At 41.6% G+C, this 24,875-nt stretch overlaps 1 protein-coding gene across 3 annotated transcripts in view; it reads right to left on the reverse strand.

The window, feature by feature from the left end:
• LOC126485146 (voltage-dependent calcium channel subunit alpha-2/delta-3-like) overlaps positions 1 to 24,875 on the reverse strand; it is a 324,602-nt gene that overhangs the window by 177,986 nt on the left and 121,741 nt on the right. For all 3 annotated transcript variants that reach the window (XM_050108811.1, XM_050108810.1, XM_050108809.1), the window contains exon 4: positions 16,448 to 16,685. In XM_050108811.1, the coding sequence (XP_049964768.1) occupies positions 16,448 to 16,685 (238 nt within the window). The remainder of the gene's footprint in view (positions 1 to 16,447; positions 16,686 to 24,875) is intronic.

Raw genomic sequence — 24,875 nt, forward strand, 5'->3', positions numbered from 1 at the left:
TCTTCTTTTACTTTGCTACCCCTAACCTCAGTCCCTTTCCCTTCCATAAAGTCCCGGAAATTAACTTTGGTACCACTAATAGCCTTTAAATATGATAAGCATTTCTTTGGATTTTGTGATGGTTCCTTTGGTAACATTCTGCTACAGTAGTCACCGAAGGCTTGACTCATTGCCCTCTTGACAGTCAAACACGTTTCACTCAGCATTTCCCTATATACATAGCCTTATGCCGTCTTTTACACACACATCATGTGATTTCTCATCCAAAACCAAAATAAAAAAACAAATGATATCACATTTTTCCTGTCTTCAAGAAAAACATATAGCAAAACTTTCTGGAATGGTTGCAAAATTCAAACTAAAATATAAATCAGAGGTATTTTTGTTTTAATGTCATTAAACAGATGGCCAGGTACATCGTTTTAATGCAGCTTGGTGTTACCATTGTATGTCTCGAAACATTATTGAACCACCCTCATAGAACACACTGACTCAACATCCGTACCTGTCCCAGGCTTACCGGTATTAGGTGCCACGTAAGCTGACTGAGCATGGTTATTTCGCATATATGGCAGTGTCAATTATTTAAACATTGGTCAACCAAGTGAACTTTAGCTGCTCTGTTAATTGTGAGTGCTGACACCCCCCCCCCCCTTCCTCTTCCCAACTACTATGGTCTTGCCACTACCCCACTCCCAAGGCAACACTGCTGCATGCTGACAACAGTAACCATTTGTGCTCTGTTACAATCACTGTTATCAACTTTACCACATAAAGTGACCTTGTGATGTAAAATGACTACACATAAATATGTTGTCCTTTCTACAAGAGATAAATAATAGTTTAATAAAAGATTAGACAGAGGTGAATCTATTACCAATTATCTAATTAGTACAGGATTGGTAAGTCACCAGTTATGGATATAAATTAGAAAATAATAAATGAGTATCACAAATTTTATACCTAAGCTTATTCTACTGACAGATCACAAGTTTTAAAACTATGAAGCTTACCACAAACACAGATCTAGTTTATGCTGTTGCTGTTTACCAGTGGTTTACACAAACAAGATCGCAAGGAGAATGTATATCAGCCCCATTCCTGGAGGGACACTGACTTTTAAGGCAAGCACAAGTTGATTAAAACGTTTTAAGTCAAGACATGGCACTTTTAAGCTTTAAACATAAGGAAAAGAAAAAGAAACTGTCTGCTGATTCTTCAGCAGCTGATTCTTTCAAAATCAAATTAAGAGACATATTGATGGAAGACCGTGCTCTCAAAAACTCCAGCAGTGAAGAAATTAGGCTCATTTGGAGAGCTTTGTCAAGAAAAACTGTTGCTTCACCTCATGAATCAGCAGGACCTGGTCCTAAAATAAGCAAGGATTGCGTTACTACTTTATCGTGTACTATTGCTACTGGTAGCCACCAATTTCCTATGCTAGCCATTGAGAAAAGTAAGAAACCATGTTTTTTCAAACACATTAATATGTATGGGATGCCTATTGTTTACACCTCACAAAAGTGTGCCTGTATGGACAGTATGATTTACATGGAATTGTTTATGGAAGCTGATCAGTTAAAGAATGATAAAACATTATTGCTCCTTCACAACACACCCCATCCATCACGTGTATCTTAAAACAAAAGGCCTTCTTCTGAATTAGACCACACACACACACACACACACACACACACTCTCTCTCTCTCTCTCTCTCTCTCTCTCTCTCTCTCTCTCTCTCTCTCTCTCTCTCTCTCTCTCTCTCTTCCATGCTCAGGAAATTCTACTTGTTGGAAGCACATATAAAACACAGACCAAGCCAATGTCAAATGGTAGATCTTCATAAAGTTATTCAAGCATGTAACTTATGAAAGTTTGCATTTATTCATAACTAATGTGTTTGTTCCAATTATGTAACAGCCTGCTGATATACACAATGACCCATGCAAGGATTTGAACACTGTAGTGTTTATTCTCTGGTCTTTGCAATTGTGCACAGGTCCTCTGGATAGCTGTCAGAAGCATGTTTTCTTCTGCTTACAGCTTGTGTGGGTTGATATACAATTGTGTTTCTAGCTGTAACACGTACATTTTCAAATATTAATGCTATACAAAGTATCCCTAAATCATTAATACTTAGAAAACAACAATAAGAATTATGATAAATTAGAAGGCACTGAGCAGCTTACAGGCACATTTTGTTGTCTCTGGGCACTGAGGTCCGACTGTAGTAACAAACTCGGCTAGGGTGTGTCTGCTAAGTGCAGCATTGGGAGGTTGTGCTGGAGCAGAAAATGAGGAAAAGGGAGAAGCAGAGAAAGGAGGAAGAACTATAGAGGGACGCTGAGGGCAGAGGCATGTGTGAGGCTGGAATGGGATCATGTTAGGACACAGAGATAGTTTGAGGACAGGGACTTGTGAAGGTTGAGACCAGGGAAGTTATGGGAACGACGGATATTTTGTAGGAAGAGTTCCCACCTTTACAGTTCAATGGGGAGAGTTCAGATGGTACATACTGTGTAGCAGTTACCAATAGTAAGCACACAATGTCGCACAGTATGATCAGTAATTAGGTAGTCTAACTGTCTCCTAGCCTCCCAGAGCTGCATCTAGCAACAAAACATACCTGTACATTACCACAGGCAGCTTGCAGCATCTTCCCCACCCTTATACGGCTAGTGTAGCCCTCCCATTCCATCCCATACCTCTTCTGTAACCATTATCTCCCACCCCAGGTCACTACTCACTGCAGTGGGGTCTCAGTGCTCAGAGATAACATTAGCCGTGTGTTTCTGAGTTGCCCATATATGAATGTGTGCATGTGTTTTCTACATCTGATGAAGGACTTTGTCTAACAGCTTAACCTACTTCTCAATGCACTTTTAAATGTGCCTATCTGTTGCTCAGCACCACCCTTATGTAGTGAACAGCAATACATCCCAATTCATATAGTTGTTATGCCATTCCAGATTTTCCATTGTTTAATACTTAGAAAAGGGTGAAAGGTTCTTTTTTTCCATTTGACTTCTAATATTTATGCTCCTACTCTAATACAGAAGCATAAGCTTACTGAACTCTTGCTAAAACTTCATGAGGGATATTTTAGTACACCAACACACCTCATCAAGGCAATAGAATAATAGAAACAAATAATAATAGAAACAATAATAGAAATAAAAACATAAAAATAATAGAAACAAATCTGTAACAAAAACAAATGAAACTGGGAAACTTACTGCTAATATAAATGAAGTAGTTTGACAAGAATGTTCCTGTTCACAACACCATATAAGATATATAGGGCATGAATTTATCACAAGAAAGCTAAAATATTCGAAGAACTACTTTGTAATGTTTCAAAATAACCTCGCAGCAGCTATATCTGCAGATGATCAGTTAATCATATGTAGGTCAGAGGATACAGTAAAGGAAAGTAGAGGATATGGTAATGGAAAGTCCTAGTGAATTTTCTATTACCAGATTTAAATCACCTTTGGCTTCCTTCCATCCTAACTTCAAGCATTTGTGCTGCATCATGGGTATGTTGTAAGTTCACCTTTCCTATTGTTTAGCAACCGAGTGCATATTGGTATTGGAACAAGGTTTGCATATGTAAAAAATATGTGTATAAAATCTTATGTATGTTTTTTGCAGCAGGATTTTAGATATGCGGTTGATTGGAAGCCAAAAGGAGACTAAAGCACAATGTAGCAGTGAGGTAGCTACTTATCATCGCAGAAACCAGATATGTAATGGCACTTCAAGGCTGCGAGCCACCACTTGAGCTTACTGATGGCTGATGATGATAATGAAATCATTACCAAAACGTCACGCTGGCATTACATGTTTGTTTCAATTGAGGTTCCAAGTGACTTACTTGAGAAAGCTAGGCAGTCCGTGTTTGAGCTTTGTAGGAGTCAGTTTGTCAAAGGACAACAAGTCATAGTCTGTCTGGGCTGAGGTTCGATTTGTTGTCTGGTGGGGTCAGACTTTCTTATACAAGCAGACTTAAGGGTTTGGTAAATCAGATGTTGTGCAGAGTCTACTGTTAATTGGTGTAGCTCCAAAGTTTTTCTCCCAAGAGCGATCTAGGACCGACTCTGTTCAAATAGGTTCCATTGTTAGTGTTTGCTCCAAGAATTTTTTAGCACCAGCAAGGGCAACCTCTATAGATTAATAGTATTTTGTGGTTCCTTGAGAGGGCGCACAACTTCAATGGTCATTAGCGCCCTGACTACTCTAAGAATGCACCGCGAGGCACAAGTTGACCACAACAACTAAAAGGGAAAACACGATAAACGACAGACTGACAGGCATAGGATTAAAAAACAGCATCATCAAATGTCCTTAGCGAGGTTTGTCAAATTGATAAAACGAAGAACACGAGCAGCTGCTCGTGGGTCATCCGCTAAAATGGTATCGAAAGTATTTGGCAGGTTAAGATCGAGGCGCAGTGTGTTAAGATCTGGACAGGACATTAAAATGTGTCTAACTGTCAGCAAGTGCCCACATGGGCAGAACGGCGCCGGCGCAGCCGTCAGCAGATGGCGATGGCTGAACCGGCAGTGTCCAATTCTTAACCGGGCTAAAACGACCTCCTCCTGCCGAGAAGGGCGTGAGGAGGACGTCCAAGCCACGGGAAGAGGTTTTAAGGCCCGAAGCTTGTTGTCGGTAAGTGCAGCCCAATCGGCATGCCACAGCGATAAGATGCGCCGACAAATGACCCTGCTAAAATCGGACAAAGGGACACAACAAGAAGCTGTCCGAGGCTGGAGGACCGCAGCCTTGGCCGCGGCATCTGCAGCTTCGTTCCCAGGGATACCGACATGGCCAGGAACCCACATAAAGCTAACTGGAGAACCGACGTCCACCAGCTGCTGAAGAGAGCGTTGGATCCGGTGTACGAAAGGGTGAACCGGGTATGGATCACTGAGGCTCTGGATGGCGCTCAGGGAATCTGAGCAGATGACATAAGCAGAATGTCGGTGGCGGCAGATGTAAAGAACAGCCTGGTAGAGGGCAAAGAGCTCAGCTGTGATGACCGAACAATGGCCATCGAGCCGGTATTTGAAACTTTGTGCCCCGACAATAAAGGAACACCCGACCCCGTCATTGGTCTTAGAGCCATCTGTATAAATGAAAGTCATGTTGATGAACTTCGAACGAAGTTCCAAAAAACGGGAGTGGTAGACCGAACCGGGGGTGACCTCTTTTGGGAGCGAGCTGAGGTCAAGGTGAACGCGGACCTGAGCCTGGAGCCAAGGTGGCGTGCGGCTCTCGCCCACTCGAAAGGTTGCAGGGAGTGAAAAATTAAGGTGTTGAAGGAGGCGACGAAAGCGAACTCCAGGGGGTAGCAGGGCAGAGACATACAACCCGTATTGACGGTCAAGAGAGTCGTCAAAAAAGGAACGATAAGACGGATGGTCGGGCATTGACAGTAGCCGACAGGCATACCGACAAAGCAGTATATCGCGCCGGTAGGTGAGTGGCAATTCGCCAGCGTCAGCATGAAGACTCTCTACGGGACTGGTATAAAATGCTCCAATCGCAAGTCGTAAACCCCGATGTTGTATGGAGTTGAGGCGGCGTAAGATGGATGGCCGTGCAGAGGAGTATACGAAGCTCCCATAATCCAGCTTGGAGCGGACGATCGACCGATATAGACGAAGTAGGACGGTTCGATCCGCTCCCCACGACATACCACTGAGAACACGGAGGACATTTAAAGAACGGGTACAACGGGCGGCCAAATATGACACATGTGGAGACCAGCTAAGTTTCCTGTCAAATGTAAGGCCTAAAAATTTGGTTGTCTCCACGATTGGGAGAGCAACGGGACCGAGTCGTAAGGACGGTGGGAGAAACTCTTTGTAGCGCCAGAAGTTAATACAGACCGTCTTCTCGGCAGAAAAACGGAAGCCATTGGCGACACTCCAGGAGTAAAGATGGTCAAGAGAACGCTGAAGACAGCGCTCCAGGACACGTGTACACTGCGCGCTGCAATAGATGGTAAAATCGTCCACGAAAAGGGAGCCTGATACATCAGCTGGGAGGCAATCCATTATTGGATTGATCGCGATGGCGAAGAGAGCGACGCTCAAAACTGAGCCCTGTGGCACCCCATTCTCCTGGCGAAAGGTGTCGGACAGGACAGAACCCACACGTACCCTGAACTGTCGATCCATTAAAAAGGAACGAATAAAAAGAGGGAGGCGACCGCGAAGGCCCCATGTATGCATGGTGCAGAGAATGCCCGCCCTCCAACACGTGTCGTAAGCCTTCTCCAAATCAAAGAACACAGCCGCGGTCGGGCGCTTCCGCAAGAAGTTATTCATAATGAAGGTCGACAAGGTAACCAGATGGTCAACAGCAGAGCGGCGCCTACGAAATCCACATTGTACATTGGTAAGTAGGCGTCGAGACTCGAGCAGCCAAACCAATCGAGAGTTAACCATTCGCTCCATCACTTTACAGACACAGCTGGTAAGCGAGATAGGTCGATAACTGGAAGGCAAGTGCTTGTCCTTCCCCAGCTTAGGAACCGGGACAACAATAGACTCGCGCCAGCATGCGGGAACATGTCCCTCAATCCAGATGCGATTGTATGTACGAAGAAGAAAACCTTTACCCGCAGGAGAAAGGTTCTTCAGCATCTGAATATGAATAGAATCTGGCCCTGGAGCGGAGGACCGTGATCGGCCAAGTGCGTTTTCGAGTTCCCGCATGGTGAATGGGGCATTATAACTTTCACAATTCGAGGAGCGGAAGTTAGGTGGCCTAGCCTCCTCTGCCTGTTTGCGGGGGAGGAAGGCAGGGTGGTAATGAGCGGAGCTGGAAACCTCTGCGAAAAAGCGGCCGAAGGCATTGGAGACAGCCTCAGGGGCCACAAGGACGTCATTCGCGACCTTCAAGCCAGAAACTGGTGAGTGGACCTTAGTGCCAGATAGCCGGCGCAGGCTACCCCAGACAACAGAAGAAGGAGTAAAACTGTTGAAGGTGCTTGTGAAAGCAGCCCAGCTGGCTTTCTTGCTTTCTTTGATAATACGACGACACTGAGCACGTAATCGTTTATAATTGATACAATTCGCCACTGTAGGGTGGCGTTTAAATGTGCGTAAAGCACGTCGACGAGCACGTAAAGCGTCTCTACATGCTGCAGTCCACCAGGGGACCGGTACGCGACGTGGAGAAGAAGGAGGGTGAGGGATGGAATATTCAGCAGCAGCGAGAATGACTTCCGTGAGGTGTGCGACCTGACGATCGCAGCTTGTGAAGGTTTGATCCTGAAAGGTCGCCCTGGAAGAGAAGAGCCCCCAGTCTGCCTTGAAGATGGTCCAATTAGAGAAGCACGGAGAGGGGGTATGCTGCAGGAGATGGATAACACATGGGAAGTGGTCGCTCGAATATGTATCAGAAAGTGCATACCACTCAAACCGGCGTGCAAGTTGGGAGTACATATAGAGAGGTCTAAATGGGAATAGGTGTGAGATGTGTCCGAAAGAAAAGTAGGGGTGCCAGTATTGAGGCAGACAAGATCGAGCTGGTTGAAAAGGTCTGCTAACAAGGAGCCCCTCAGGCAGGATGCTGGAGAGCCCCAAAGGGGATGGTGGGCTTTGAAGTCTCCAGTTAACAAAAATGGTGCAGGTAGCTGAGCAATAAGTTGCATCACGTCTGCCCTGGTAACGGCAGATGACGATGGAGTGTAAACGGTACAAAAGGAAAACGTAAAAGTGGGGAGAGTAATGCGGATGGCAACTGCCTGCAGGCCGGTGTGCAACGTGATGGGATCGTAGTAAATATCATCCCGGACCAGCAACATAACCCCTCCATGAGCTGGGATACCTACCACAGGGGGTAGGTCAAAACGCACAGAGGTGTAGTGTGCCAAGGCAATTTGATCGCATGGGCGAAGCTTCGTTTCCTGGAGGGCTACGACGAGCGGACGGTGCAAGCGGAGCAGCAACTTCAAGTCCTCTCGGTTGGAGCGAATGCTGCGAATATTCCAGTGAATAAGTGCCATTGTAAGAAGAGGAAGATGATAGAAGTGGTCACCTCGAAGGCCGCTTAGGGCCTGGCTTCGAGCGAGCACTGCCGCCACTATCAGTAGGCGGACAGTCATCGTCCATTGGGTCTATAGGGTCATCGGCCATCTCGGGAGGATGGCCGGGAGGGGGAGCTTCCTCCGCCGGTGAATGGCCAGATGTACGGCTACCAGCGGTGCGGCCAGGCGAAACGGATGACGGCCTGGGGCGGCAACCGCGGGGTGGTGCAGGAGAAGAAATGCGCCGTGGCGGAGAAGGAGAACTGTGCTTCCTATGAGCCTTTTTGGAAGGACGTTTAGTGGAAGTACCGGTCGAAGGCTGGGAGGTCGAGGTACGGAGGAAGTCTGCACGGTATGGTTCCTTCTTGAAGGCCTGTGCATCTGACTTCGATGTCTTCGTCTTAGCAGAAGCTGAGGAAGGGGCTGGTGTCTGTGGGGTGATGGGAGGAAGAGGAGACGTCGACCGCGCGATCTTAGCACTGGCCGAACGGACGACCGTGGTGCTGAAGGTCAGATCGCATGTCTGGGTTGCTACCTCCCGGGTAGTCCGAGGAGAGGCCAGGACAGTACTGTATTTCCCCGCTGGGAGCAGCGTGGGCTTCCTACTAGCCAATAGCTTGCGAGCAGCCGAGGTGGACACTTTCTCTTTGACCCGAATTTCTTGGATACAGCGTTCTTCCTTATAGACAGGACAGTCGCGGGAGGATGCGGCATGGTCACCCTGACAGTTCACACAACGAGGAGACGGAGGTGGACAGTCACCCTCATGGGCATCCCTGCCACAAGTGACACATTTAGCCGCATTGGAACAAGACTGTCGAGTGTGATTGAAACGCTGACACTGGTAGCAGCGCGTAGGTGTCGGGACACAGGGGCGAACAGAAATAACCTCGTAGCCCGCCTTGATGCGTGATGGCAGCTTAACACTGTCGAAGGTCAAGAAACGTGTCCGGGTCGGTACAAGGTCATTGTTGACCTTTTTCATGACCCTATGGACAGCCGTCATGCCCTGCTCAGCGAGGAAAGATTGAAGCTCCTCGTCAGTCAATCCGTCGAGGGAGCTAGTATAGACTACACCACGAGACGAATTCAAAGTTCGGTGGGCCTCCACCCGGACAGGGAACGTGTACAGGAGGGTGGCCCGAAGCAGTTTTTGTGCCTGAAAGGCACTCTCAGTTTCTAGTAATAAGGTGCCGTTACGCAACCTGGTACAAGATTTGACAGATCCGGCTATGGCATCTACGCCCTTCTGAATAACGAAAGGGTTGACAGAGGAAAAATCCTTTCCATCCTCAGATCGAGAAACTACGAGGAACTGTGGGGCAGGCGGTAGTACATTTGTCACTGTTGGCTGGTCACGTTTCCGTTTTTGGGTCGAAGTCGAGAGAGATGGAGTAGAATCCATTGCGGAGGAATCCCCCATGATTGCCAGCGTCTCCGATGGCGCGCTCCTTCCTTGTGGGGACCCTCTCAGAGGGCACTCCCGCCTTAGGTGAATGTTTACACCTCAGGTCACACCTCCCGAGAAACAGACGGAGGGACCAATCGGCATGGTCAGAAGGTATCAGCTCAGGCAATCACCCCTCCCCGGGCCTGGCCTTTACCAGGGGGTACGCGCGTGCCTTACATGTCTACCCAGGGCGGGGACTTACGCGTTACCCCGTCACCGGCTACGCATGCGAACGCGTGGGTCGGCCTTCAGGCACGCACAGGGAGGAAGGAAGAAGAGGAAAAGGAAGAGAGAGAGGGAGAAAGAGGACAGACTGTCTCAAACGCCGAGGCGGAGATCAGAGAAGGCAAGGAGAAGAAGGCAATGAGAAAGCAAGGAGAAGAATTCAATGAGAAGGCAAGGAGAAGAAGGCAATGAGAACTACCCCCGTGAGGGGGATGGACTCCTTTTAGTCGCCTCTTACGACAGGCAGGAATACCGCGGGCCTATTCTAAACCCCGGACCTGCAGGGGGAAAGGTATTGACTTGAGTACATATTGTCAGATGTATAGGCTACTAGCAGATTACAACAGGAATTGCTTAACTTTTTAAAAGTGATTTTGCCCATAATCATTTGAGCTGATTGTACCCTTGACATGTGTTTAAAGTAAAATCTGGTAAAAAGGAACTATAGTACGAACAGAACATAGTGAAACTGAAACTTGACTGATTGTTAGAGACATGTGGCCATTCTCAAATAATGAAAACTTACCCGTAAAAGGTATATAATCTTCATTTGTAGATGTTCTCACTGGTAACAAGAAAGTTAGAATCACAGTAGAGGATATTTTGTATGTGCCTCAGCTAAGCACAAATCTACTGTCTGTTAGTAAAATAATAGAAAAAGGTCATTTGATTTTATTTGACAAACAAGTTTGTCGTATCATGCAAAAATATGGCTACTAGTGCATCATCAGCAAACGCAATGTACCAACTATACCAACATATGATCGAAATTTTGAAGCAAAATCCATATTGCAGGCAAATAGTGCAAACCTGTGGCATAAAAGACTAAGTCATCTGCTTTCTGAAGCAATGGATGCACTTCGTAATGGCCTGGCTAAAGGAATTTCATATAAGGGAACAATAAATACTCCCTGTGTAATTTGCTTAGAGGGAAAACAAACAAAACTTCCTTTTCCATGATCTAGCTCAAGAGCCACAGAAATTCTCGAGCTAGTTCACTCAGATTTGCGAGGGCCAATGCATACTAGATCAATTGGAGGAGCCAGATACTTCCTTACTCTAACTGATAATTATTCCAGGGAAGTATTAGTATATTTCCTCAGAAATAAACAACAAGTAGCACAACTGATATGAGACTTCAAAAATCTAGTAGAAAGTCAAACTGAAAAAAGGCTCTGCACTCTACACACTGATAATGGCACAGAATATGTGAATGATAATCTGATAACAGTTTTCAGAAAGGAAGGAATCCGACATCAGACTACAGTGCCATATACACCAGAACAAAATGGAATGGATGAATGTTACAACTGTACAATAATGCACTAAAGAACAAGACCCCAGAGGAAGCTTGGACAAACAAGAAGCCGAATCTTAAGCATCTTAGAATATTTGGAAATAAGGCTTATGCTCACATTCCAAGAGCCAACAGATGAAAATGGGACCAAAAAATTGGTGAGTGTATTTTGGTAGGATACAGTGAATATTCAAAAGCATACAGATTTTTTGAACCTAACTGTCAGAGAATCATAAAAACAAGAGATGTGACTTTTGAGGAAGATACTTCGAAACAGTGAAATGAGGGAACTGGGTCAAAGGAACCAAGTCGACTGTTTCTCCCAATGACAAAGAAGCAGCATGATGAAGTTACTACAACTGAATTAGAAGAAATTGAATCTGAACCTGAAGAGTGTAACATCAAGTAGTAGTTCAGTGAATACTAGCAGCAATGACGAAACAAGTCCAGATGATCCAATTAACGAAAATGAGCAACTGCAGCAAATATGAAGGTCATCGAGAATTCCAAAGCCAAAGAAACTGTATCAGTCTAAACAGTCAACTGACTCTCATCCTTTGACATTAGAAGAAACAATGATGTCAGACAACATTGAAAACTGGTTGATGGCAATACAAGAAGAGTTACAATCTCACAAAGAGAACCACAAGGAGTCTGCTGATTTACATTAAGATAAAAAGCCATTAAGAGCAAAATGGGTATTTAAAAGAAAGAAAGAAAGATATGAAAGGTCTCATTGTACACTATAAAGCATGGCTGGTGGTAAAAGGCTGTGCTCAGAAGCAAGGCCTGGATTGTGATGAAACATATGCGCCAGTCATAAGATGTAACACATTAAGGTAACTAAGGTACAACTCATTAAGGTAACACAAAATCAAATAGGAGTAATGCAGGAGTAGGTTTAATAATGAATTTAAAAAATAGGAGTGCGAGTAAGCTACTACAAACAGCATAGTGAACGCATTATTATGGCCAAGATAGACATGAAGCCCACGCCTACTACAGTAGTACAAGTTTATATGCCAACCAGCTCTGCAGATGAAGAAGAAATTGATGAAATGTATGATGAGATAAAATAAATTATTCAGTTAGTGAAGGGAGAAGAAAATTTAATAGTCATGGGTGATTGGAATTCGACAGTAGGAAAAGGAAGAGAAGGAAACGTAGTAGGTGAATATGGATTGGGGCTAAGAAATGAAAGAGGAAGCCGCCTGGTAGAATTTTGCACAGAGCATAACTTAATCATAGCTAACGCTTGGTTCAAGAATCATGAAAGAAGGTTGTATGCATGGAAGAACCCTGGAGATACTAAAAGGTTTCAGATAGATTATATAATGGTAAGACAGAGATTTAGGAACCAGGTTTTAAATTGTAAGACATTTCCAGGGGCAGATGTGGACTCTGACCACAATCTATTGGTTATTAAACAGAAGAAACTGCAAAAAGGGGGGAATTTAAGGAGATGGGACCTGGATAAACTGAAAGAACCAGAGGTTGTACAGAGTTTCAGGGAGAGCATAAGGGAACAATTGACAGGAATGGGGGAAAGAAATACAGTAGAAGAAGAATGGGTAGCTTCAAGGGATGAAATAGTGAAGGCAGCAGAGGATCAAGTAGGTAAAAAGATGAGGACTAGTAGAAATCCTTGGGTAACAGAAGAGATTCTGAATTTAATTGATGAAAGGAGAAAATACAAAAATGCAGTAAGTGAAGCAGGCAAAAAGGAATACAAATGTCTCAAAAATGAGATCGACAGGAAGTGCAAAATGGCTAAGCAGGCATGGCTAGAGAACAAATGTAAGGATGTAGAGGCTTATCTCACCAGGGGTTAAATAGATACTGCCTACAGAAAAATTCAAGAGACCTTTGGAGATAAGAGAACCACTTGCATGAATATCAAGAGCTCAGATGGAAACCCAGTTTTAAGCAAAGAAGGGAAAGCAGAAAGGTGGAAGGAGTATATAGAGGGTCTGTACAAGGGTGATGTACTTGTGGACAGTATTATGGAAATGGAAGAGGATGTAGATGAAGATGAAATGGGAGATACGATACTGCGTGAAGAGTTTGACAGAGCACTGAAAGACCTAAGGCAAAACAAGGCCCCAGGAGTAGACAACATTCCATTAGAATTACCGACAGCCTTGGGAGAGCCAGTCCTGACCAAACTCTACCGTCTGGTGAGCAAGATGTATGAGACGGGCGAAATTCCCTCAGACTTCAAGAAGAATATAATAATTCCAATCCCAAAGAAAGCAGGTGTTGACAGATGTGAAAATTACCAAACTATCAGTTTAATAAATCACAGCTGCAAAATACTAACGCAAATTCTTTAGAGACGAATGGAAAAACTAGTAGAAGCCACCCTTGGGGAAGATCAGTTTGGATTCCGTAGAAATATTGGAACATGTGAGGCAATACTGACCTTACGACTTATCTTAGAAGAAAGATTAAGGAAAGGCAAACCTACGTTTCTAGCATTTGTAGACTTAGAGAAAGCTTTGGACAATATTGACTGGAATACTCTCTTTCAAATTCTAAAGGTGGCAGGGGTAAAATACAGGGAGCGAAAGGTTATTTACAATTTGTACAGAAACCAGATGGCAGTTATAAGAGTCGAGGGGCATGAAAGGGAAGCAGTGGTTGGGAAAGGAGTGAGACAGGGTTGTAGCCTTTCCCCGATGTTATTCAATCTGTATATTGAGCAAGCAGTAAAGGAAACAAAAGAAAAATTTGGAGTAGGTATTAAAATTCATGGAGAAGAAGTAAAAACTTTGAGGTTCGCCGATGACATAGTAATTCTGTCAGAGACAGCAAAGGACTTGGAAGAGCAGTTGAACGGAATGGACAGTGTCTTGAAAGGAGGATATAAGATGACCATCAACAAAAGCAAAACAAGGATAATGGAATGTAGTCAAATTAAGTCGGGAATGCTGAGGGAATTAGATTAGGAAATGAGACACTTAAAGTAGTAAAGGAGTTTTGCTATTTGGGGAACAAAATAACTGATGATGGTCGAAATAGAGAGGATATAAAATGTAGACTGGCAATGGCAAGGAAAGCGTTTCTGAAGAAGAGAAATTTGTTAACATCTAGTATTGATTTAAGTGTCAGGAAGTTGTTTCTGAAAGTATTCATATGGAGTGTAGCCATGTATGGAAGTGAAACATGGACGATATATAGTTTAGACAAGAAGAGAATAGAAGCTTTCGAAATGTGGTGCTACAGAAGAATGCTGAAGATTAGATGGGTGATCACATAACTAATAAAGAGGTATTCAATAGAATTGGGGAGAAGAGGAGTTTGTGGCACAACTTGACTAGAAGATGCGATCGGTTGGTAGGACATGTTCTGAGGCATCAAGGGATCACCAATTTAGTGTGTGTGTGTGTGTGTGTGTGTGTGTGTGTGTGTGTGTGTGTGTGTGTGTGTGTGTGTGTGTGTGTGTGTGTGTCTATATATATATATATAGGATGGTGCACGGCCAGCACATCTTGGCACAGTGTTACACCGTCCGGGTTATCTGGATACTTCCCACTAACACCAACCTATCCGAACTCCGGAGATGGGAACTTGCTCTTCAATATATCCTCTCTTCCCGTTATCCACCAGGCCTCAATCTCCGCTAATTTCAAGTTGCCGCCACTCATACCTCACCTGTCATTCAACAACATCTTTGCCTCTGCACTTCTGCCTCGACTGACATCTCTGCCCAAACTCTTTGTCTTTAAATATGTCTGCTTGTGTCTGTATATGTGTGGATGGATATGTGTGTGTGTGCGAGTGTATACCCGTCCTTTTTTCCCCCTAAGGTAAGTCTTTCCGCTCCCGGGATTGGAATGACTCCTTACCCTCTCCCTTAAAACCCACATCCTTTCGTCTTTCCCTCTCCTTCCCTCTTTCCTGATGAGGCAACAGTTTGTTGCGAAAGCTTGAATTTTGTGTGTATGTTTGTGTTTGTTTGTGTGTCTGTCGACCTGCCAGCACTTTCATTTGGTAAGTCACATCATCTTTGTTTTTATATATATATATATATATATATATATATATATCTGTGTGTGTGAGGAAAATTATATATAAAAACAAAGATGAGGTGACTTACCGAACGAAAGCGCTGGCAGGTCGATAGACACACAAACAAACACAAACATACACACAAAATTCAAGCTTTCGCAACAAACTGTTGCCTCATCAGGAAAGAGGGAAGGAGAGGGAAAGACGAAAGGAAGTGGGTTTTAAGGGAGAGGGTAAGGAGTGATTCCAATCCCGGGAGCGGAAAGACTTACCTTATGGGGAAAAAAGGACAGGTATACACTCGCACACACACACATATCCATCCACACATACAGACACAAGCTGCTTGTGTCTGTATGTGTGGATGGATGTGTGTGTGTGTGCGACTTACCTTAGGGGGGAAAAAAGGAAAAAAGGACGGGTATACACTCGCGCGCGCGCGCCCACACACACACACACACACACACACACACACACACACACACACACACACACACACACACACACACATATATACAGACACAAGCAGACGTATTTAAACTCTTTGTCTTTAAACAAAACCAGAACACAGGCCTTCCATAGCGATAACCCAATAAAAGCAAAAACACTGAGCAAGTCTCAGTGTTTACATATTTGCACTTCCACATGACATGAGAAATCAAAGGAATACTATGTTAAAGTTAAGAGTTTTAGTGCAATGTACACTGAACTACAAAGTAAAGAAATAAACTCTGCTTAAGTTATGTAGTTTAATTATGCTATCAATAATGTCTATTGTTGTCAAAGATGGACTCCAGCTTCTACTCAATCGTAACAAATTGATGAAACTGAACCAAAGTTTTACGATACATAACAGGTTCTTTCTGCTTGACCAAAAAAGTAATGAAGGCATATGAAAAAAGCAGGTAGTTATTGACATAACAGTACCGTGATAAGAATGAAACACCGGAACAACTGCTAACAGCACTTGTATCACACGCCAGAATCTAGGATAACCACAACAGCTTGGCAATGCAAATGAGTAGGTCAGCAATGACAGACACATTCCTGGAGAAGATTGTAGGACTAATGCTAATGGCCTAACACTTAGCACTGCTGCTGATAAGGACTTTTCCTAACATGCCCCATCTCTTCTTCTCTCAACAATACAACAACTAAGAAAAACTTTTTGAAACACTCATTATCTGCAAATAAATTATCTATGGTCTTATTCAAGTACCTTTTGGCTGCACTTTAGAAATGAAAAAAGAAAAAGATAGGTTATCACTTAAAAATATATACTTTAAGCAGAGACTTACCCTTTCACTAGAACAGCACTTGTTAATCAGTATGGGAGTACTTATATAATAGATAAACTTGATTTTATATTGGGCTACTGAAATCCAAAATAATGCACAAATTTAAAATAATTCAGATTATTTACCTAAATCAAAAACGTTGGTGGGCACGTGGACTGAACTGTGACTCCTGTTTACAGGAATGCTACTAAACTGTCGATCAGGTTCCAGATACATTGGAGCATACGGATATTCATCATCACATGATTCTGAGTCTGATGGCTCCTCATTGACAGGAGAACATTTTGCACTGTGATATGTGAAGTTCACATACTCAAGAGGGTCAAAGCTTTCAGCCAGCTGCTCTGCTTTCTGCATTATACACTGCAAAAAATTTGAAAAATCTACATAAGAATACAAAAACATATATTATTTGCTATACTGTATACATGAACAGACACTAAACAGAAGAAAGGAGTTATCCACATGTTACACAAATGTGACTAAGCTCCGAGCATATAGGAGAAACCCGCCTCCATAGCCAAGGTCACTAACACGTGCCTGTGTGGTGGCACTCAATGTGGAGGTAAGCTGGTTCAAATCCTGGGCATGGTTGAAATTTTGTACTGCCAGTATTTGGCTGTCAAAGGGAGGAGAGGTGGTTGTGTTAAGTTTCGAATCACCTAACTTTGCTTCCACACCCTGGATTAAACTCCAAACTTCTCTGCAGCATCTCATGAAGTGAGGACATACAACACTGCTGACAGTGATCCGTACATCTTACAGAGACATTAAGCTCATTGGTCCCTTGGTGCTTTTGGAGAGGAGTAGGCAGTGTGCTTGCACCAGGTTTCACCTTCTCCCTTCCCTTCATCCATTTCAACACAAACCCAACACTACACTGTATAAGCACTCATCACAGTGATCCACATGACATGGATACACATTTGATACTTCATAGTGGGTCAGAGGAAGAAAACAGTGAATCGCCTCCACTACAACCTCGCCATGAATGGAGGTGCAGGATTCCTGCATCTGCTCGCCCTACACTCTTTCCCTGAGTATGGGACAATACATTATTATATACCAGAAATTAACCCTTTATAAACCTAAAAAATACATAAAATAATATATGAATTACAATTTAGTGTAGTATTAAAAAGTCAGTGGTGATAAAAGATTATCAAGAAATATAAGGCATGCTTGTGTGAGGTTACGCTTACTAAAACACTGTAAATTGTGTAAAAAAGAGGAGTATTTGCATTCACCAGAAGGGGGTAACATCTACATATACAATTTTATATGTGCAGTAAGTATACGATTTCTCACAGAGAAAATATTATTTCCAAAATGTGTGTCCATAATTTTATCCTAAATTGTATCTTTCCTGCATTTTAAATACAGTAAAGAAGAACAAGAGTATTAGTGATATTGTGAAAGAAAATGGAAGAGAATCTGTGGCTGATTTCATAGACAGATTCATTATGAGAGTCTGGGCTAGTATTATATTTGTAAGGGAAGCCTCTCCAGCTAAAACGATATGTAATATATCAACTACCATATTTGGGGACCAGCCACCGCAGTAGAACTCTCCAGTTAAGAACAAATCAATGGGCATGTTCTTGTGAAGTCACCACACCAAACAGTCTCTTATCATGTAAATCTCAGCATCTGCAGAATTCCTCCACAACCTGGCAATATAAGAGTAGATAGATGCAACTGGAACACAGGTAAACTGCCATACAAGTGACATGCATTGTCTTTAGACCATTGTATTTATTCGACACCACATCCTAGGTGTATGTCCATCCAAGACAAAGTACTCACGATTACATTCCAGGGAATCAGATAAAATAATGTTCCAATTATTATCCAATAACATTTGCAACACGCCAAGCCCTAAAATTAACTCTGGTTAAGTTACAGCCTTGACCATTTCACGTTGTTCATTCTATTACAACTGACCAACACAGAAATGTGAATTAGACAGTTCTGAGCAATTACTACTCATTTGTCTCCATACCAGTATAGTGCTTACAACTTCAAACTGATGTTCATACACTATTGTAAATGCATGTGAGTCATGAGTGAACAGTGGGATCCTAGCTTGCTTCTATTAGCCCAGATAGTTTGATATTACTAAGTCACAGAACACTTTTATTGAATAAGGAGTCCTCCCCAGATACATCATTAATACCTGTAAACTACTTCAATTATGGCATAAAATATGTAACATTGCCTACTGCAACTGCATCACCATGCCTCGCTAGTGTCGGCTGCAGCATTTGTTGTCAAGGTGAACAATCCACCTGTAGCTGCAGCACATTAACTGTGCCTTGTCTGCTTTGTGATTAACAAGATATAGCTACCTACAGCAGTACCTGTACATGTCTTTAAATGAAACTTTCCTGAATTGCTTAAGATGACTTATTCCAATGTAAAATAAATTAAGTGGCAGGGCAAAAAAGTGTGGATTCTAAAGGTAAAGTTACAGATTGATTAGCAACAGGAACTGAAGGGAAAGCTGTGAGAAAAAGTAGAAACTGTGGAACTCTATGATGTGACATAAACGCTATATTTAGTAGAATGTCCACAGAATGTGAAGGATTATACTTTTACAATAGCCTATGCTATATAAGAGGTCTAGCTAGGGATTAAGAGTTTAATGTTCTTTTGACAGTAACATCAACATCATTAGAGACTGATCACAGACTTCATTGAACATGGTTGGAGAAAGAAATTTGTCATTGACTTTCAGGAGAAAATATCCAAGCACTCATTATGGAGATCACAGAAAATCTGAATTAGGATGAACAAACATTTTTAACCAATGCCTCATAAATGCTAGTGAAGTCGGCAGGTCCATGCTGAAATTATATTAAAAATTTTCTATGTATGAGAGCCCTGTAGAAAGATGGTGTTGGGAACATAGGCATAATTTTATCAGCCATAAAATTTAGATTTCACTGCTTCCAATTGACGACTGTAACAGACAAGCATCAGTCAGTCTTTAAAGCACAGATTCATAACAGTACAGAATCATACTACATAGTTTATTCTACAAACATAGTCTACAAGCCACTGCTAAATAGCTGTTGCGGTGCGCATCACACCATTATTTGTTCCTCAACCTCTTGTTCGTATGGTTCTCCCAATAGATATACAAAAGATAGAGTAAAATTGTTTCACCGTCTGCCTAGTGGAAACAGAAAACATGGCTCTTTAGTCTGTGACTGTTCTGTCAAGTCTCAGACCACCAAAGCTTCATAATTGAGTTCAAAATATGCTATTAATATTTCTGAAATTTGAAGTCTTTTAAAAATGGACAAAGACAGTTACTAATACCCAGGAATTACATGGTATGTATGTGACCTTGAAAGACAACAGAATTTAAAATAATCTCATAATTTAATTTAGTTTCTTTAGGAAATTTACTCAAAATTTCATGGCATATTACTCCACAACTTTTCCAAATCTCTTATTCGTGTTGTCTTCTGTAAGGACACATCTCTATTGTCACAACTGATTTACAACAGATTTTAACTTTTCATAAATTATCACAGGCTTGTGTTTCCAACACAATGTAGGGAGTGTTGATGGCTGTGACAACAATCCCCCCCCCCCCCCCCACAATTGTTGTGTGTTTCCTTTGTAAACAGAGTTTGTGCAATACTTAGGTGAAAACTACAGTCCATCTGGAAATGATGCGCCAAACAGGCCTTGCTATTCCTTATGTTAAAATAAGTGCTTATGGTGATTCCTAGTGTTGAGTGATGCCAACACTATGTGAAAGAATGTTTCCCTTCCGAAAATTCTCATCTAATATCTGTATTTTCCCATTTAGAAATATGGAGGACCTGGGTTCAATTCCTGGGGTTTCTCCTTTGCAAGAAGACTAGTACAGCTTTCACTCAGCCTTGTAATGCCATTTGAGGAGCTCCTTTACCAAGTAGTAGTGGCTCAATGTCTAGAAAATCTGCAAACAGGCCGGGAGAGCAGTGTGCTGACCATGTGCCCCTCCATACTGCATCTGCATGATGCTGCAATGTAGAGGATTACACAACAGCCAAAAATACATCCTCCATTGGGCCTTCATGGTCTGGACAAGGAGCTCATTTTATCATGTATTTCACTTACTTGCAGAGGGTCTTTAAAGCTGAAACTAACATAAAGGTTGGCTTGAACTATCACTGCTGTGTTGTCTGAAACATGATCCCAATGGAGTTGGCATGCCATTCTGAGAACCAGACTCCCCCTTCTGCTATAAAGAGACCCAAAGTACTGTTAATTGCCAGCCAAATACCTAGGACTAGGGGAAACAGCAAACATGGCTCTTTAGTCTGTGACTGTTCTGTCAAGTCTCAGGCCACCAAAGCTTCATAACCGAGCTCAAAATATGCTATTAATATTTCTGTCATTTGATGTATTTTAAAAATGGACAAAGACAGTTACTAATACCCAGGAATTACTGTTCAGTAATTCAATGAGAGATTTCTTGTGAAAATGCAACATAATTTATAAGCTTAGTTTAATGATGGTGTGAGGGTATATCAATGAACCACAATACTTCAAAATGTATTTATTTATTTATTTATTTATTTATTTATTTGCAAATTATTAACTATTTCTCTGTCAGCAGACTGTCACTGAACTTATATAAAATACTCTATAAGCAAAATCTATATTTTGCAAGGCCTGTTCCACAATGTTGGAAAAAATGCATGCAGGGAAAGTCAATAAATGAAACAGAATACTTAAAACGCTTGGATGTTCTTAGCGATAAGGAACTGAACTGAAAGTCAAACATTATAAATGTTTTTAAACATCTAAGCTCTGCTTCTTTTGCACTGTGGCTAAAAAATAGCAGGCTTTGGAGATAAAAATGTTGAAATGATGACATGCATTTCCACTTTTCATTCACTAATGTCTCACTGCATCTTATCCTGTCATAACTCTCCAGTGAGAAACGAAGTGTTTGTTACAAAGAAGTGTGTATTGAAGACAATATTTGGTGCCCACCCTAGAACCTCTTCTAGATGTTCTTTAAACAGATTGGCAAATGGACAACAATATCACAGTACAGTCAGTCTCTTATAAAGTTTGTTGTCAACAATAAATCAAAGTTTAAAAGCAACAGAAACATTCATGGTTATTCTAAATGATGGACCCATTTTCAAAACTTCATATTTAATCAAGTAAAAATCCAAAATCAACAAGCTTTATACCAATTAAAAGAGGAAGTTCCAATTTTTTCATTATGTTTGATATCAATTTAATAAATTAAATGATTTTTAATTAATTAGTTTTAATAATTATTTAATAATTATAAATGTTATAAATGTTCAATGTGGTCACTGTTGGCTGCACAGCAAACGTCGACAACGAAGCCAAACTCGTCCCACACATGCAAAAGCATATCTGCTGTTACTGAGGGCACAGCAGCAGTGATCTGGTTCTGCAAATCAGTCACAGTGATTGGCAGAGGCGGGAAGTAGACAGTCCTTCACATAACCACATAAGAAATAGTCACAGAGTGTGAGATCAGATCTCAATGGCCAGAAGTGCAGAACCAGATCCTCAAGTCCCCTGCGACTGATCCAGTGCCGAGGAAGGGAGTCATTCAAAAAGTCTCTTACATCATGGTGCCAATGGGGCAGAGCTCCATCCTGTTGGAAAATGAAGTCCTGGGAATGTTCCTTAACTTGAGGAAATGGTCACTGTTCCAACATATCCAGCTATATGAGTCCCGTTACAGTTCTTTCTGCAAAGAGAAATGGTCCATAAATCTTTGTAAGAGATACGGCACAGAACACGTTGACCTTTGGTGAGTCTCTTTCATGATGCAATGGTGGATGTGGATTTTCAAAACCCCATATGGAAGTATTATGTCTGTTAACTTGTCCACTAAGGTGGAACGTCCCTTCATCACTAAAAATTACACGCTGTAGAAATGCGTCATCCTCCATCTTTGCTAGCACAATCACAAAACGCAGGATGCTTCTCTTTGTCTTTGGGGTTGAGAGTCTGCACAAATTGTAATCGATATGGCTTGTACAGCAAATGCCATCTCAGAACTTTCCATATAGTTGGTTGGGGTATTCCAAGTTCTGACTGGCTCTATTGATAGACTTGCTAGGACTGCACACAAATCTTTCTTGAATCCACCAGACATCATCCTCACACACATGCTTAGCCTGTGCTTTTTCCTTTGCACACACTCCAAGTCTGTTTAAATTAATTTAACCGATAGGGAAAGCTTTTGCGAGTTGGTGGTTGAATACCGAACTTGGTACAAAATGCCTGCTCCACTGCAATCTGTAACTCACTTAACACGAACTCAGGAACACAGAAAACCTTGTGCTCCACAGTCACCATCTCACTCACAACTGACAGTGAACTGGAATTATGGTCCTATTGCCATGTGAACTCTACTGGCTGCTTCTGAAACCATCACCTCCCACCTGCCGCTGCCTGCCACAAACTTTGAAACTTCCTCTTTCCATTGGTATAAAGCTTGTTCATTTTGGTTTTATAATTGAATACATATGAATTTTTGAAATTGGGTCCATCATTTGGATACAGGCATGAGTTAGTAATTTCTAGCCACCAGCTTTCACACAGTACAGTAATTGAAATTATTCTACAGAGTAGAAGACGTTGTCATAGTTAAACTTCAGTTCATTTTCATTTTTTACTTTGCTGTAAGTTAGTCATTCTATATAACTGGGCAAGTGATCAAATTTTTTGGCTGGAGCATTGTGGATACTTTTTTGTGATAAAGACAACCTTAATGTGGAGTAATGAATGTAATTTTTTCTTCTTATATTGTAATTATGTACAGCATCATTCCCTTTGAACTACAGTGGATTATTTACAACAAACTTCATGAGGAAATAAATATACTGTGAAGCAGTAGTCAAAATGCCCAACTCCTCAAACAGATTTCTACAAGGTAATCATGGGTGAGTGTCACATATTATTCTTACAGCATATTTTTGCCCAATGAAAACAATTAGCCTACATGACATTACTGAATGAAAATATGCAAAATCTATCTGCTTACTGGCTTCTCGCTCCCAAGACCTGCAGTGATTACAAGTGCAAATTTGGATAAACTAAGTTGTTTTAGGAGATCCAAAATGTGTTTTTCTAGTTTAAATTCACATCAATATGGACACCTAAAAATTTTGAAGTTTCCACCCTATTTGTTATTCCCTTATAATGTGATACACCTATCACTGATGTAGTACCCATAGATGTGCAGATTTGAATATGTTGTGTCTTTTTAAAATTGAGAATATGAGACCATTTGCAGAAAATCAGTCAACAATAATTTTAAGAACAATGTTTTCCATTTCTTACCTAATGTATAAGTCAATTATTCAAATGGTCAGAAAGTTCTTATTTCATTTACTGAGAAAATTATTATTGTTCTACACTGGATGGCTTGTTTCACACCATAGAGAGAGATTGCAATTATGACCCACTGGACAGGCACATAACTAAGCTAAACTGGAGTACCATGATGTTAAAAACAAAAACACAGTTTGGACAGTTTATCAACAACTGAACTGCATGCAAAGTTGGTGAAGGTTAATAAGCAGTTTACTCATTCATTCTCAACATTTAAGAAATGGGAAACTGAAATGAAAAGTGTTCATTCTTCTACAGAAAAAAAAATCCATATAGAGAACTTTCTAAAAACGCAACCTCAAATGAAGACACTGAATCAGAATAAGTTACAGTTGAGACAGTGTAAAAAGATCTGTTACAGCTGGCAGCACTGACAGCTTTCAACTGCAAAGTGTTAATGGCTGCAAGCAAAAACAGTAGTTATATCCGGAGCTGTGACAACAATGAGGCATTGCCATAGAACCTTTACAAAATGGTGTCACATTACTGGTTGAGGTAGACAGACGGAGCTGCTGTGCCGAGCCCACTGTAACTGTCAGGGATCCACTTACACTGACTCAACTTTAGTAGACAATTGGTGATTAAAAGTAAAAAGCAAACAAAATAGTAATAACATTATACAAGAGGAATAAACTATAAGAAATGTTTGTATAATATGGGTGCTGCATTTGTTGTATACTCACCAAAAGCAAAATAAATAAATTTTTGAACCATTTTAAAAATAATCTAACATATTCTATGCTTCAATTTGTTATTGTGAATGAGATGAGTCCACCACTGCCTGTCAAAAATGAAACAGGAATCATAATAGTTGGTGGAAGATAGGGGCTGAATCAAAACCCACCAACCCAATTTCATATGTCTGGAACACTATGTCCAATTTCTTGTGCATGATGTTAAAGGTATTCTTCTTATTGATTATCCAGTAAAAGTAAAACAAAAACTATACTACACAAGTCATTTGGACCATCTAGACAGAAGAACACATGAGGAGATGTCTGGATTGCAAGCAGAAAAATTTTCTTTCATCAGGACATTGCTAAGTTCAAGATATTGCTCGTCAAATGTAAAACAGATATCTGAAGCACAAACTGTCAAAACACTGCTGATTTTCACTATTTCCCATGCACAAAAAAGTGTGAAATGTTTTTGTATCTTATG

This window comes from Schistocerca serialis, chromosome 6 (assembly GCF_023864345.2).
Source record: "Schistocerca serialis cubense isolate TAMUIC-IGC-003099 chromosome 6, iqSchSeri2.2, whole genome shotgun sequence".
Taxonomy (NCBI): Eukaryota; Metazoa; Arthropoda; class Insecta; order Orthoptera; family Acrididae; genus Schistocerca; species Schistocerca serialis.